Consider the following 16,499-nt stretch of genomic DNA (forward strand, 5'->3'; position numbering starts at 1 on the left):
TAATACTGAAACATTACTAATCAATATTTACGAATATTTTGATTCATGTTTGTTTATGATGTCTAAATTTCAATTCAAATAAAGATTATTAAAATTTGTTATACAACGTGTTATGTGTATATAACGAAAACTCGAGAAATCAATAAATAATCGCGTTATTAAATTATTTTTTGTATTTTAGAATTGAAATTATACACCTATGATTTCATATAATAGTCCCATAATAGAATTCCCCATTTAATAAGCCTTTATAATTTTATAAGTTATTATTATTATGAATGTGTTTTAAAAGATATTATAAAACTCTGCGTTTTAAAACTGAGAAAATCGCTTTATAAATCGCTATCTCTTAATAATTAAGTGCATTTACAAAAATTGAAAATATGAATTAATTCGTTTAGTTAATTTATTCATCGAAAATATATAGTTTATATACAATTTAGTTTATGTGCAAGTTTATTGTATCGAAAATTCTTACAATTAGTTTGACAACTTTTTTCTATGATTCTGTCGTTGTGAATTACATAATCCAAATTGAAGTATATTTTTTGATAATAATTGCATTATTCTATATATAAGGGTTTTTTTACTTTATTTTATTTTTGTTTATATTTTACCACAATTTTGGAAATTAATTTTTCAGAATTTCAATTCTCTTTATCTCTGCTAGTAAAAATTATTGATTCAGAAGTTTGAAATAACAATTATTGACGATGTTATACGACCCGATGAAAAGCACTAAATATTTATGTGAGTATAAAATTTTATTTTAATTCAAAAACACAAAAAGAGTGATTTTGATGACTTCTAGCTGCATTGTAAAACAGAATAATTTTCTATACAGTAACTTTACCTCTGCTATGGTATCCTCCTTCTCTCGTCTTCTTTAATCTTCTTTGAGATGTGTGTCTATCACACCAGTAGAATTAGGTATATATGCAAATTTCTTTTGATTACGAAAATGTTTATTTCCAGTAAGAGATGTGAGTCTTATAGAGTATGATCGTTTACGGGGAACAGTCACAGGTTTTGATCGGTTAATAAACTGCAAGTTTATTCGCAATGTTATGTTACACGGATGGTATAACGGCGATAACGGAACAATATGTGTACGTGTGTGCGCGTGCGTACTCGCGCGCTCGCAATTGCGTGTACGTCTCTGTCTGTGTGTATGTCTATCTATACATATCTTTATATCTAATATCCGCACTCTGTAAAATATAGTAATAATAATAATAATTATAATTGTAATAATAATACGCGAAGTTTCGCGCGCTCGTGGCTCACATGCGTCGTTCTATCACTCGTTTCTCTTAAAAAGTGCACTCTCGTATGGGAATCCGTCGCATACGAACGATGCACGTGTTGCTCTTAGCCGCATTTAACATCCAGAGACTGGTGACGAAATAGAGGAGAGAAATAAGTACAACAACAACTATTGTAGCTTAGATGAGAAATATATCTTATTGCCGAGCCTCAGACGCGCGGAAGATATTGTGTATATATATATATATATATCGTTATATTTAGATCAACTCAAGGGATGATCCTTAGGGTGGGGAGGAGGGGGGATAGAGGTTTGACGGTCCTAACGGAGACTGTACGTAGATTTTGGCAGTGTTGTTTTTCGCTTTGCATCCCAGAGCGGAACCGGAAGCTTCGCATTTGTGCGTGGAACCTTTCCGGAACGATTAATTTCGCCGTGGCGTAAATTGTAATTAGGCTCTTTCTCGGATAGGCTTCGTCGGAGCAAATATTTTGCCGATCGTCCTTCCCGATCGTATTCGATTATATCGCAAATCGGAAGGGCGAACGTTAAGGGATTAATCATTAATTACGGAAGTGATTACGCGAAGATCGCGATAGATCTCTTCAACTCGGAGACGCGTGATGGAAGAACAATCAGCGAGGGGAAGAAGAGATGCGTGTCTGATGTAATTGTTGCAGGGGATTAAATATATACAAGTATATATCCATTGCTGACCCAATTTAATTGAAGGGGAAAAATGTAGGAGATACCAAAAATAGATTTTAATTGAGATATTTTTCTATATTTTTATCTCGTCCTATCTCAATGAGTCTATTCTATCGTCGATGTTATTTCAATAATTCTGAATCAAATATGTATTTCGGTATCTTTTACATTTTCCGATCCAATCGAATTGATCGCCTGTCTCGAATTTGATCTGCGTATACTTAAAATACTTGACATAGGCGATCGTTTTACGATTCAAATGCAAATTCGAAGTAAGGATTTAGACCGATATATGGTAATTTTGCCCAAGGTTGAATTTTTTTTCGCTTTAGACAGACGAATCCCAGATATGCACTTATCGCTCGACGATTCTGTATACACAATATTATCTATATACAGGATGCATAAGTTTACACAGGTGCAAAGTACTCTACTACGCCTCTTTCTTTCTTTCTTTCTTTCTTTCTCTCTCTCTCTCTCTCTCTATTCTTCTAAATTATAAGTGCGACAGACAGACATACGGACAAGACACGTAGCTTAGCGAAAAGTGATTGTGTAAAACTCGAAAAAGGTCTGAGGCCACGGCAACTGAGGTATCTGTGAACAAACGCATTTTCACCGTCGTTGATTTAGCCTTCGTGCATGCATAGTAATATGATCGACGGATCCGGGCCGTTGTCATATAGCAACGGAGCCTCTTTTTTTTATTTATTTATTTATTTTTTTTTGTTCTTTTCCATCACTTAACGGCTTAACAATTTGTCGTCGTTTTCATCTCTTCGTTTTGATATCCCTTAACTACCGGTAATCGTTTCCGTTCATTAAATCGAAGACGCGTACTTTTTTTTCTTTCTTTATGTATTTGTATTCGTTTTGTACTTGTACTGTTCAGCAAGGCAGCGTGTTGCACTTTGTTTACATTATAATTATAGTCGGGCCGTGATTGTCCACCGAAGATTCCACAACGTCGCGAAATTGTGCGAGAATTCTTGTCGAAAAGCGTAATCCGTTGCATAAAAACTTAACACGGACTCGTATTGATACACATCGTTTTCTCTATTACGGTTAAATTGATCGACTTTAGTGAGTCAATCGACATTCGTACGACGATGGGATGTAAAAAGCATAGATGCACTCGAACCTCGATATAATGCAGTATTTCGACATAATTTTGAAAATATTATTTGTAGAAATAATAAAATAATAGACATGTAATCTACAATTGTTGAGCTCATGATGAATATAAATATATAATTAAATATGAATTTACGATATAAACAACTTTGGACAAATCGTAAAAAATTTTAAGTTGCACTTTAATCGATTAGAAATCATTCGAAATTTAAGAAAGTAAATAGTTTTTGCCAAAGATATCTTATTTTTACTCGTAGTAAAAAGACATTCAAACTTTTTATTAAAACCTGCAATTTTTTAAAAAATTTTTCTCGATTTTCTTTAATCTTGCCGTATCATAACTCGATCTTTCATTCGGTTGATCTCGAGATTCGTGCACTACTTATATCAAGACTCGAGTATAGAAAAGAAATATGAACCCGAGAGGGAATGTGTAAGAAGCAGAGTCCACGCGAGAACTACTTCCTTCGCGATAATCTCGATATTTTCGTTGATCTTCTCTTTCTTCGGATACAGATGTAAGGATTTCTCGAGAGAAAAAAAAAGATTATAGACCGAAAAAGCATGCTATTTCTGATCTGCTCTTGCAACACGTGGATCCTTTTGCGTTCTACGACCCGTTCTACACTTCGACAGCTTATGATCTCTGTGACGATGATGCAACTAAAATTAAGCTTACAATGTAGCGATAAAAAGGGATGGATACCTAGTGTCGCGCACGCGTCGACAAACATTTGGGCAACGCGAGCGAACAAGTTTTTTTTCGCGATTCGCGAGTCGCAGTCTATACACGTCGTGACCATGTATCTCTCCCCTCTCTCATCTCAGACTTGCGGACAAAAATACATATGTCACAACGAATTTCCGAATAAATAGTACCTCTTTATAATAGCAATATCGATTATGTAGCGATAGCGGTATTAATTGTAAAAGATGATTGCAGATTGGTGAATGGCGATAATAATATAGTAATATAGAGTACTCATAATAACAGCAATATAGTCATAATAATTGTAATTACTATAATAGCGGCAATAATAATAATAATATTATTATAATATAATAATAATAACTGCGTGTGTAATAATAATAAAAATAATAAGCATTCAATATAAGATCCCTTAACACATCATTTAAACAATCGGTTTTATAAAACGTCGTAATAGAATACGAAATAAAAATAAGGATCTGAAAAGATAGATATTCTAACAAAGGTGTCTATACAATATTTATGCGTGCATAGTACAACATAACCAGTTCCAATCGACCAGTTGTCAATATTGTACACATTTTTTTATGTGAACGAAACTTGATTAAACTATAATCTTATAATAAACGTATTGTAATATAACAAAAATTATTGACAATATAATTGAAAATTATAGCAATATAGCAGTAATAATAACAATATAACAGCAGTAGTGTAATCATACTAGTAGTAGTAGTAGTTATAGTAATAAAAAAATTATACTAATGTGCTGCTCTACTACTACTAATAATAATAATATATTTATATAATCAATAATTAATAATAATAATAGTAAAATAATTATAATGATGAGAAGGATGATGTGTGTGATGATGCTATTATCAATGAGAGTGACGCTGGTGAAGATTATGGCGGCGGCAACGATGACGATGACGGTGACAATGAGATAATCATAATATATGATACATAAAAAGCATAATATATAAAACTCTCCGGCGATGTTAGAATACACAAGTATCTCCTTTCTATGTGGGTAGACTCTCTCGCGGAAGATATGTTTAATATACGTACAATGGATATCCATAATAGTATCAGAAATAACGGACGTACAATATGCGTGAAGAGCGAGAAGAGGAATGTATAACTACTGCGGATGCGCGAAATCTGGAAATTTCTAGCCACATTTATACGAGAGAACATTGATTCTCGATCTTTCTCTGTCTCGAGGAAGACAATTCCGCGGAATCCGTCTCCCCGAGCACTTTTATATAATAGCAAAACGAATCCGCAGCTGTTACAAATCCTTTCCGCGTGTCTATTACGTTGTATGATACATTAAGAAAATAGCGCATACCTCATTCGTTTACGCTCGTGTCTCCTTAAATCTAATATATACACAGATATATATCGTATACATATACGTATACGTATACATACGTACATATACATACACATATACACTTCAGTTATACATTGGAGATGTATATTCACATGGACTCTCGTTCTCTCTCTTTCTCTTTCACATATACACATATACACACACATTCTCTCTAGGGAGTACACGTATGTACATTCAAGGGGTACATTAAATTCTCCAGTGTCGTTTCACTCAACAATAGATAACGTGCGACGTTTGAAGTCTTGCTAAGTTCTCATTGGCCCGAATAATTGAATTGGATGTTAAATTGACTGTAGACGATAAGTTGCATTAGCCAGATATTCGTCGAAGCTTGATGCCGCATCGTGCGAATTACGCATTATACGCTGACATAATGCATGTCGGCGCGCGATATAATGTAATAATCTTCGTCACATGCGCACAAAATGCGCGATGTGTTATAATCGTATGCAATTTACGTTATCACCGTAAACGTAATCTATTTAGATTGCTCTCCGAATATCTGCATCTAGTAAAACTAATCGTCTTTGTAGTCGGACATTTAAATTCAAACGAATTTAATTAACATCTTAATCATAATCTCGCATTGCATATTCGGTAAGAACGATATGAGGTAATGCCCTATGTACATACATAAAAAAAAGAAAAAAAAACAAAGTCGATAGTTAGCAATAAAATTTTTGGTACAAGTAGAAAAGATACGTACTATACGTAAGTTCTTAGTTATATTGAGCGTAAATAACCAACCGTTTATAATCCTATATTTTCTCTTCGTCGATACAATAATCGTCATTAAACGTCATTGACACGACGTTTTGTTCTCTAAGTATTATCGTACTATGCATTAGCTTTACCCATATAGACAGTAATGATATTTTCTTTTTCTTATCATTTCATCATTTCTTTTCGTCTCCTTTTTTTTGTAATTTTTCTTTCTTCCGATAAATTTAAAAATCTTCGTAACAATAAATTTATACTTAAGATTTTTTTTAATATTAATTATGGCACAATTTAAATATTTTATTTAAAGTCTTTTCGAAGACATATAATAAAAATAAATCTAAGTAGTCTTTCTCCTATGCACGACGTTCTTTTTTTGTCTTCAATTTCGTATAATTACATCGTTATTTTGTTTTATTGATTAGCATGTACTCTTTTTTACTTCTCTTTGTTTTCCGTTTTATAGTTCCATTTTTTGATCCCCCTTTTGGAAATAAAAATTTCTTTACTCTTTTCATTAAAATTGAAGAGTGTTCCCCTATCGAAAACAATAGATTTATAACTTTCTCAGACTCTCATGATATTCCCTATGTTAATAAGAGCTACGAACAATCGCCAAATATTATTTAGCATCGCTTTTGTCAGTTAATATTTATTTTTTTAGTCAAAATATTGCATTTTATTAAAAATAGAAGATACAAAAATAAAAAAAAAATAAAAACAATATGTCGCTCGATTTTCGATGAAAATTTATCGACGTATCATAGATGCGATATTTTCCAAGGTGAATATCATTCGTGTCGGAGAAAGTATTACAAAGTTTTCTCGATGCTCTTTGGTAATATAATATCACACACGATGGAAGAAAACTTTAAACCAATTAAAAAAAAAAGAAAAATCTAATCAGTCGGTTCCTCTAAAAAAAAAAAAAAATAGAAATATACATATACATATATATATATATATATATATACATACATACATACATACATACATACATACATATATATATATATATATATATATATATATATATATATATATATATATATATTAAGAAGAACGAGGAAACACTAGTAGAAATAAATTTGAGTCTTTAAATAAATCGACAATTAAACGTTACAAAAAAAATCAGCCTTCTCAAAAGTATAAATTCGCGTATCAATTGTAGTCTCGTCACAGCGCCAGGAAGTAAAAACTTGACCTCTTCGAGTTATATCGATTTGAATTTATACCGAAGAACCCCCGTTCGTCGAAGAATGGGTGACTAACTTAGAACTCTTTTAACGGGTCAAAAGGAAGCTGTTAACAGCGCGGAGTGCGAAGAACGCTCCTTTCTTCATGAACGTTCCCGCTTTTTTTTCTTTTTAACAATATACGTTTAATCTGTTGACGATGAGATTGCACCATTTTGTCGCGCCGGTCGACAGGCGAAAATCGAGTGATTTTAAGTAAACAGTATAACTGCGTGAACCGCAGAGAGAGACGCTACGATCCTCGAAGCAACACACGCATCGCACCCTACCGCCGCAATAAATCTTGTTGAGTTACACGTCAATGTAAATTACAGTTTTCTCGTATCGTGTCGGGAGTCAAAACGCGGTTCCTTATACATCTCGTATAATATATACATGCACGTTATACACAGGATGCGAGCGAAAGATAACGTTTAGATAGAATCAAAAATATTTTTTTTTTAATTTTTGCCACGTAATTATCTTCTCTCTTAAAAACCATACACGGGACGAAGAAGAGAGTTCATCAATGACATTAAAGATTCGAAAAAATGTTTTCTGTGTAATATTTTTTTTCTTTTTCTTTAAATCGTACCTCTCTTTTATATCCTAAAACGATTAGCTTTATTAATAATGATAATATTTCTCCACTCGACGGGAGAGACGGGGCGCGTCTACCTACCTACCTAAAATTTCGTCCGTGTGTAAACGGTTCGGGACCTTGGCACATTCCGATAAATAATCTATAGTCATTTTGTTTTTTCCCCTCTTTTTCTCTTTTTTTTTTCGCGGGTTTTTTTCCGCCTCGGCGTGTGATGGGTCATTTACCCTGCAATAGTTACGACGTGCCTGCGTGTGCACGCGGGGACGCGTAATGCGAGTGAGCACGCAAACACGCCCTCGCACGCACTCGTGCGCGCATATCTATCCACCCACAACACGCGTGTGCGGATGACTTTACTAGACGTTTACACTAGACTAAGTCTATCTGCGATGAATGGCAACGGTTGATCGTTCTGGATGCATTTATCGTGCGGAGAGAAAAATAGATATATTATTTCTCGATTCTCGCGTACATACAATCTTGTGAAATTTTTAATATACCATGAAATAGGAATAGTTTCAACTATTGAGCTTTACAATCATTCTACTACATTTCTTCGATCAATTGTGAACACTTTGGCAAGATTTTGAAACGAAATTTGCTGAAAAAAATGACTTTTTTTTTTTAAATCAACAGATCGATCAGCAATTGTCCACCATCCCGTTCCTATCTTCACCCCATCTCGAGAATTTCGAAGTAGTATGATGAAATTTTTCCCCGACGCACAGTCTCGCCTCTTATAATATATCATACAACACCGAACATCGACATAAAATTCCGTATACTTTTTTTTCGTTCACATAGCTTTAGCAATCGCGCTAGTATACCAACCGAAAAACATCACAGAAATTTCCCGACATTTTATATTTAATAATATAATCAATATTAATTTTCTTTCTTTTTTTGTCGCTAAAAGATTTTTTTCAAAGAGTACGCCCGGCGATCATAATGTGGAACAGACATATACTTTTTTTTGGTCTCTCTCTCTCTCTCCCTCTTTTTTCGCCTCTTTTCGCGTCGAATCGTTTGATGCCACGATCCCCGATATCACAGAATCACAAAAATTTCCGGAATGACTAGGATAATTTTTTCCTCACTAACCAATCGCGCATTTCTTAGCAGCTCCAAAGTGACTTTTTTCAAGAACGAAAAAAATAATATAATAAGAAAGACGAAAAACGCAAAATATATCTCGCGGCCGCGCTTCGTTCAATCCATATCGTGCTCTCCACATTATGCCCTGACCAAACGTCATCGAGAATCGGTCTACCGATTTAAGAATGTATACGTAATAATTATTATAAAATCTCTCGATATAGAGATAGCTAAATATCTAAAATCGTATATTTTTTTCACAGTATACTTCATACTTCGAAGATATGTTTGGAAAATCGTGCTTATACCCTTCGTCCTTTTCCCCTCGCGTATTTATTTCTTTCTTCCTCCCTTTAACTCGTTCTACCTGGCCGCGAAATGAAATTCGAGGCAGGCAGTGTCTTTCCCCGTACGTTTCTTTTTTTTTCTTTAATTCCCCGCGCTTTTCTTTTTGCTAAATATTCCCTTTCCGATACTACGCATCCTAAGAGTTAGACGTAGACATAATTTATATTTTTCACGATAATTTGTACTTGCTCGTTAATTATTATGGCATTTCCTTTTAGCCTTACAGATAAAACATCAACATTTTCTCGTTCTCTACGCTGAGTTTTAAACCTGAATATGTTACGATGAACAACTTTTAGGGTTTCTTCTTGCTTGTACATTTGTTAATATGGATATATTAAAATTTGAAGAGCAGAGCAGTGTATTCTCTATAATCGTTGGCGCACAGACCGAAGCTATATTTCAATCGTATTTAAAATTCGATTTGCGAAACACATCTCTTTCGCAATGACAAACAAACGCGGAAAATGGAGCAATTTTTCTCGGCTTGATCAATGACTCGTTAAAAAATGCGCGTTGAGGGAAATAGGTTTTTAAGAGCGTTCGCTTAAAAATCTCAAATGATGAATCGAAAAATGAAAACTGTTGAAAGCTTCGCATTTCCACTGCTCCGCTCGTTCATGAGATACCTATGGTAGGACTATGCCGATTTTTTATAAAATTTGAACAGGAGAATATCATCGTTTATCGATGTATCGTACGAATATAATATATTTACAATTCAAAATATTACTTTTAAAGAGTTAAAAATATAGTTTGTATTTAGCGCATACGACAAACCTACATATACAAGTTAAGAACCCATGATATAGCTCTACCACTTCCGCGTCTACACACGCTTCTTTACCTTTCTCTTGTTTCGTGTCTCTCGTAAAACTGATATTCGTCCTCCCTTCCTTTCAAATATTATAAACCGTCGATCGCAACATCGTCGCGACCTCGATTACTGCTGCGATCGCTTTTTCATCGACCAGCGTAACTTTTCGGACGCATCGGATGCGTCCTCGTTTCGTCCGTCGTTTTCGCCATTAGGCCTAAGGTCGTCGATCCGCTTCGTCCTTCTTTCTTTAGTCGAAATCGATGTATCACGTAAAAACGATCTCGGCGCGCAGCGCGCGATTTTCGATCCCGAGTTCTCGCGATCTCGTTTGATGATCGATTGTCTCACCTCTCTCGGCTTGCATCAATCGTCCGTTTAAATCTCAGATCCGACGCGAGATTGAAAATTGTCCGTCTCAGGCTCGACGAAAAGAGACACGCGAAGGTTTTTCTCTTTTTTCGCGTCCTTATTCCGTTCGCGAGCGCGTAAGGTGTATATTTTGCAAACACGACGCAGATCGCGAAAACACTTTGATATTCATCACCGTATCGAGTGATTCATTGAGCGCATTATCTACGTGAAAACTGTTAGGCGTGTGTCCCGATATATAGAAAAAAAAAATTCCACTCGTAAACTCGTGAATTCAATCACGGAAACGATTCCCGGAAGACTGTTTCCTCTCCGAACAAACGTCCTATTCTAAATACGCTTCCTTAATCTTTCTAACACGTTTTTTATATTTTTATATTTCTTGCGATGTGCACTTTTTTTTGAACAACACTAAGTTAAAAACACGCGGCGGGATAATGTCCTCGAAAATGCGTAAATCTCCCGCGCAAAATCTTGCCGGGGAGTCGACATCTCGGTCGACTCGAGTCACCAGCGATTCGCATCACTGATAATGGAATGTGTTTTTCTTTCTTTTTTCTTTTTTTTCGCTTCGCGTACTAACCTTAACGTTCAAGCCTCGTCTCGTTTCCTCCTCGTTTCAGTCGAATTACAAAGCTTCTCAGTCAAATTGTCCTTCTTTGGATTCATTGCAGTCTTGACGAAGAAAAATTACGCTACAACAAATCTAAACTAGCAGAACCGTGTGTGCGTATGTCGATGGATAAACGGTGGAAAACTAAAAAAAAAAAATAAAAAAAATAAAAATCCGAAATTCGAATCAAAATGACGCGATTCAGACTTTAATTTTGGAATTCCTTGCTTTCCCTTCATCTCTCTCTTTCTCATCCGTTTTCCATTTTAATGTCTCGCGATATGCATTACATGTTCTGCAAATGCAAGAAGAGTAAATGAGCCGTGACGATTTTTCGAATTTCACTGCAACTTATAATAAGTTAACCAATTGGTTAATTCAACGATTATATATAACGATTTGCTATTTTTTCCAAGCTACGGATAAAAATGAAAACCGAAATATAACCGATGGAGAAAGAAGATTATGTTAATTCAAATTATTATTAATTTGCTTCAATTAGTTAATTAAATATGATTAATCAACTTTACCTTTATCTGAATTACAGTATCGGTAATGACTTTAGACTCGACAGTAAGTGAATGATGTCTCGAGACAAATGAACTCCGAAATTAGCAATTCATTTTTTTCTACATCGCGGATCGGTAATTTAGATAAAGGGAAGTGGATTCGATTAACCATATTTCTAATCCATCCATTCTAATCGATTTTGGGCTCAGCTCAAGCGCATCTCAGAACGCAAGATGGCATTATTTTCGTATGTTTTCGATCATTTGTTGTCGATTCTCGTGGTGCGCTAATTGATGTCGAGCAAAACGAATTGCGAGATGACGACGATAGCAGCGCGATGACGATGACGATGACGATGACGACGGCGACGACGACGACGGCGATTCCGCAGATGCGGCAGCGACACGGGGAGGCTTTGACTTTTCCGACGTTTTCATTGCGGTTGCTGCTGCATCTGCATCTGATGATGATGCTGCATGTTACCAAGAACGTTCTTGATCGCCGAGGCCTTGAGGAGCCGTTTTAGCACGCCGCTGGTGCCGCGATGCTGCAGACTCTTGTGCGTCGTCAACGAGTTCTTCGTACGATACGTACGGTTGCAGAACTCGCAGACGTAGAGCGTGTCCGATTGCTCGTGTTTGTCCTGGAAGTGACGTTTGAGGGAGTAGTAGCATGAAAACGTGCGACGGCAGTACGGGCATTCCTGAGGCTCGTTTATGCCACCCGGAGTAGGCGGCGGCATTCGGTACATGACAGTGGGAGGCGTCGTCGGTGCCGGATGCATCCCGTTGCCCGTACCTGAAACGTATCCAGATTCGTGTAAGATCGCTCTCAGGAGACGAGAACAACATCCGACGAAGGTTAATAGAATCACGCGATCGAATCTCCGTACTCTTAACACGCTTCCCTTCCTCTTCCGTAACGTGACTGTACAACTGGGATAAGAAAGCGAGCGAATGATAGAAGATGTCGTGCGTATCCATAACTCCGCTTCAAAATATAAGAAACGATACTTTTTTTATTTCTTTTTCTTCTTACGACTATTTCATTGTAAAAAAAGTATAGCACAGCTCCGTAAAAAAATGGATTTATTATCTTTCATTTATAGGTTTCTTTAAATTTCATGTTTTTTTAACGAATATGCAGAATAATCGATACGGATTAGACAGTTTTAGAATATGTACGTAATACGATAAAATAAAATGTGCATAATAAAATTATGGATACGCATTTCTTCGCTCTAACAATAAATTGACAGCGTGACTATATTTTTCTTTGTTGAAGTAAGAATAGGGATTAAGCGAAAGAGTCAAGAATAGAGACAGATTATTTGGTCTCGAGGAATTAAGAATATGAAGATTCGATTATAAGTATTATAGCGTTCGATATTTACGAATCGACTTTGATGCTGTAAACGCGCAAAGCAGAAATCTCATGCTTATTCGCGATAAATGTGTATACAGTTTGCCGCATGTACAGCATGAAAGATTAAAAATCGAAACTCTTAAATTTTCGTTTTCCGCTTCATTTTTAGGCAATGCTATAAAAATACGATACAATCGTTATGATCAGTGACATATCGATCGTAAATAAAACTCAGAGTTGGTACTTCCACTGTTGAATTATTCTCGTCTTGAAAATGTCACTATCTATCAAATGTAAAGCAACTCATTTCTCTTAAAAATTAAATTTGAAAATTTTTCTTTAAGAGTTAAGTCTGCTTTTTAAACTGTCCGTAACAAATTTATTTGTCACAGTTAATTCTATAAATATTCTATAAAAATTTATTATACTATTATGATATATGAAAATGTTCAATATTTTACGTAAATCAATCATGTATAATAATTTTTTATACGAATCAATAATCCGTGAAAAAAAAATTATATTCCGAATTACCAGCTCTGATTATATCGACTTATCTCCTTGCATTTGAAAATAAATTCAGAATGTGATGCAAAGTTGTGTATAAGTAAATCTTCGTAAAGTTTCGTATAGCTAAATTAGATAGACAAGTTTGTTAGATAGCATTGAGAGAGACGTGTAGTTGTCATTACTATTCATTATTACTCTTGTGAGTTCTATATCGAGTATTCGGAATGATACACGAAACGCCCAAAAGATCTCGACCGAGGAAGAGAAAATGAAAACAGGGACGAAGAAGAGAGGGAGGGATCTTTGTGTATCACATAATCGCGTGCATATCGAGCCAGTAGCGATTAGTAACGGCGTTAGTATCAGAAATTACGCGTACTGAATTAAATGTTTTATGTTTAGATTCCAAAATTAAACATACGCTATATTTTGATAATTAATAGTCGTACGATTAATCGGAGAAATGAGAAATTTACGAAGAAAAGTTAATTGACTCGAGATTAAAAAGCGAGCATTTGATTTCGCGCGACCGTATATAAATAATACGGATAATACTTAGCATAAAAATCTTATAATTATCTTGTCACTTGATATTCATCTAGAAATTATTGGTTTTTGCCGAATCAAAAAAATTATAACAAAAAAAAATTATAATAATAACAATTAAAAGAAAAGAATAAAAAATCATATAATAAACAAAAAAATGATATATTAAGAAAAAGATGAAAATGTTTAATGTTATCTGAAAAATTATACTCTTCAATTTTTTTCGTTTAATCTGTAAAAATTCTTTGACGAATACACGATATCGTTGCTTTTTATACTTTCGCGAAATAATTTCTGCCAATTGTCACGACTTTGAATCGCATTATCGATGATTGCATTTCAAATCGTCTAACTATCAAATCTCTTCCATCGACTTTCTTCCGATTTAACGCGCGGAAATAGTATCAGTAGAAAAAATAATCAAGAAAAATGCGAATGAAATCAGGCACGTAATCAAAGCTACAAACAAGCAGGCAGCAGGCGGACAATTAGGGGGGTGGACATGCAAACAAGCAAGCAACAAATATATAGCTAAGTCGGTGGTTTAGAACTGAAAGAAAAGAAACTACACGAAGAAAAATATACAAAGTGTGGTAGATGTCATATAAACGAAAGAAAACAAGGAGGATCTGGAAATTGGAGATCGTAGTTCGTAGTTTCCAATCGCAAACGAGATTTTGTCGTCGCTTTGATTGTTAATTGCAAAAGAAAGTTTGACATTTAATTTCACCGTTCCCATGACTCCGAGATCAGTAAATAGAGCTAATCAATGTGTCGTTCCAAGATTTGGTTCGTTAACACAAATTTCGATAATCCGCTAAGCACAAAGTAGAATAAGATAATGATAGGTATAATTATTCTCAATATCTTTGTTAGCTGCTTAGCGGATCCGAGAATAATCTTTTTGCACAGATATATAATAAAATTATCTCCGCGCTCGCGAGAAATGAAAGAAAAATTAAGTCTTCGATGCTGTTTCCCTTTTATTTCTAATCGTGTGACGTCATATATCGTAGAGGATACTGAAATAAATGAAGGGAATATTTAGATATCTTTATTTTTACCACACGTCAGTTGGAGTGCTAAGAGATATTTGTTATAAATGGCGTTAGTAAAAAAAGAAATTTCCCAAACCGTATGTAGAAACGCAATCGAAAAGAGATCTGAAATATATCTGAAATTTTAAGTTGAGACCACGCGGATATTTATATCTCGACTCGTTTTTCTCCCGGTGAATTTTTAGAAAATCTCATCCTTTCTTCCTTCCCTCCCCCTCAACGTATCCGCTTGCCCGCGCTATCAATTTGCCGATGTAGCGGCATTGCTGGCTTCGCTGATGCGTCGGAGAGTTTCTCGAGTCACTGGCAGCAGGTATAACGGGCCGGCGAATACCGGAAGAACACGATCGGCGAGAGCGCATACGGTACCGAAGGGGCGCGAAGGACGACGGGATGAGAGAGGAAAAGAAAGCGGTTACGCGAGAAAGATGCGGCGACCGTAAGGCGAACAAGAAGAGAAAGAAAATGTGTACCCGCGTGCACAAGTCGCCGGGACCGGTTTCTCGCGATGGCATGCACTATTCTCGCGAAGGAGGAGGAAGCCAACTCTCTCTTTCTCTCTCTCTCTCTCCCTCTCGCGACGAGAGAGAGGACGATATACACCTTTTTGGTCGACGCGCGAAAGCGAACACGTGAGAAAGAAATGAGGAATATGAAATTGGAATCTCGACAGATACCAAGCGCTTCCGTTTTTTGCGAATATGTATATAAGAAGAAGAGAGAACAGAAAGTTGAGATAGAGATAGGACAGATAGAGAAAGAGAGGAATGTGTACGCATATGTGTGTTAAATCGCACAAGGGTGAGAGAGATTATGTTAAAATCCTGGAGAAATGTTGTGCGCCAGCATAGGAATTTATAGCGAATGTATATGTGTGGTGGTCCCTACCTTATCTAAACCTTCAAAAGAACTTAATGTCAATGTCGCCGGGCCTGCTCTTATGATAGGTATATATATGGGTCATCAGGGAATTACGCGAGCAGTACACCCGCTCGCAGATGACGCATCTGTACTCCTCCTGTCGTTCGGCGTGTTTGTCGGCAACGTGGCGTTTCAGGGATGCTTTGCTGCATAGTACCTTGCCGCACAGTTGGCAGGTGAACAACTTCTTCGCTGACTGGGTGCTCAGAGAGTTCAAGGTCAGCCCCGTCATAGAGGTGAGCACTGAAACACAACAACGCACCTCTCATGCAGCTGCACACCCCTAACACACTTATTAAACCCTATAGCTCGAGATTTTTTTTAAATCGACCGCGACACTTTCCCTCTCCTCCTTGTACTTTTTCTGATGATTACGATTCCTTTAAAGTTCGAAAAAAAAAAAAAAAAAAACGATAGCGTATATGTTGCGTATATGTTGTCAAAGACCCGAGTGGAAGAGTTTATAATAATTTGTCTCTTTGTGACGATTGATATTTTGTAGCAAGAGTATATGCAAGTATAATAAATATATCGTAAACTTTTTCATAGAGATCATGAAACTATTACG

General features: G+C 35.8%; 3 protein-coding genes across 4 annotated transcripts in view; 1 reads left to right on the top strand and 2 right to left on the bottom strand.

Moving 5' to 3' along the window:
* Pym (partner of Y14 and mago) overlaps positions 1 to 16,499 on the top strand; it is a 144,863-nt gene that overhangs the window by 8,822 nt on the left and 119,542 nt on the right. The window lies entirely within an intron of this gene.
* LOC114935285 (broad-complex core protein-like) lies at positions 1,028 to 12,315 on the bottom strand. The gene has a single exon (XM_085479437.1). It carries the CDS (start codon positions 12,313 to 12,315, stop codon positions 11,965 to 11,967), a length of 351 nt encoding a protein of 116 aa, XP_085335563.1. The 3' UTR covers positions 1,028 to 11,964.
* The window catches only part of br (broad-complex core protein), an 87,965-nt gene continuing 87,377 nt past the window's right edge, over positions 15,912 to 16,499 (bottom strand). For both annotated transcript variants that reach the window (XM_085479436.1, XM_085479435.1), the window contains exon 7: positions 15,912 to 16,174. In XM_085479436.1, coding sequence (XP_085335562.1) covers positions 15,912 to 16,174 — 263 coding nt within the window. The remainder of the gene's footprint in view (positions 16,175 to 16,499) is intronic.

The sequence above is a fragment of the Nylanderia fulva genome, unplaced genomic scaffold (assembly GCF_048542155.1).
Source record: "Nylanderia fulva isolate GAGA-0341 unplaced genomic scaffold, ASM4854215v1 Scaffold12, whole genome shotgun sequence".
NCBI classification, from domain to species: Eukaryota; Metazoa; Arthropoda; class Insecta; order Hymenoptera; family Formicidae; genus Nylanderia; species Nylanderia fulva.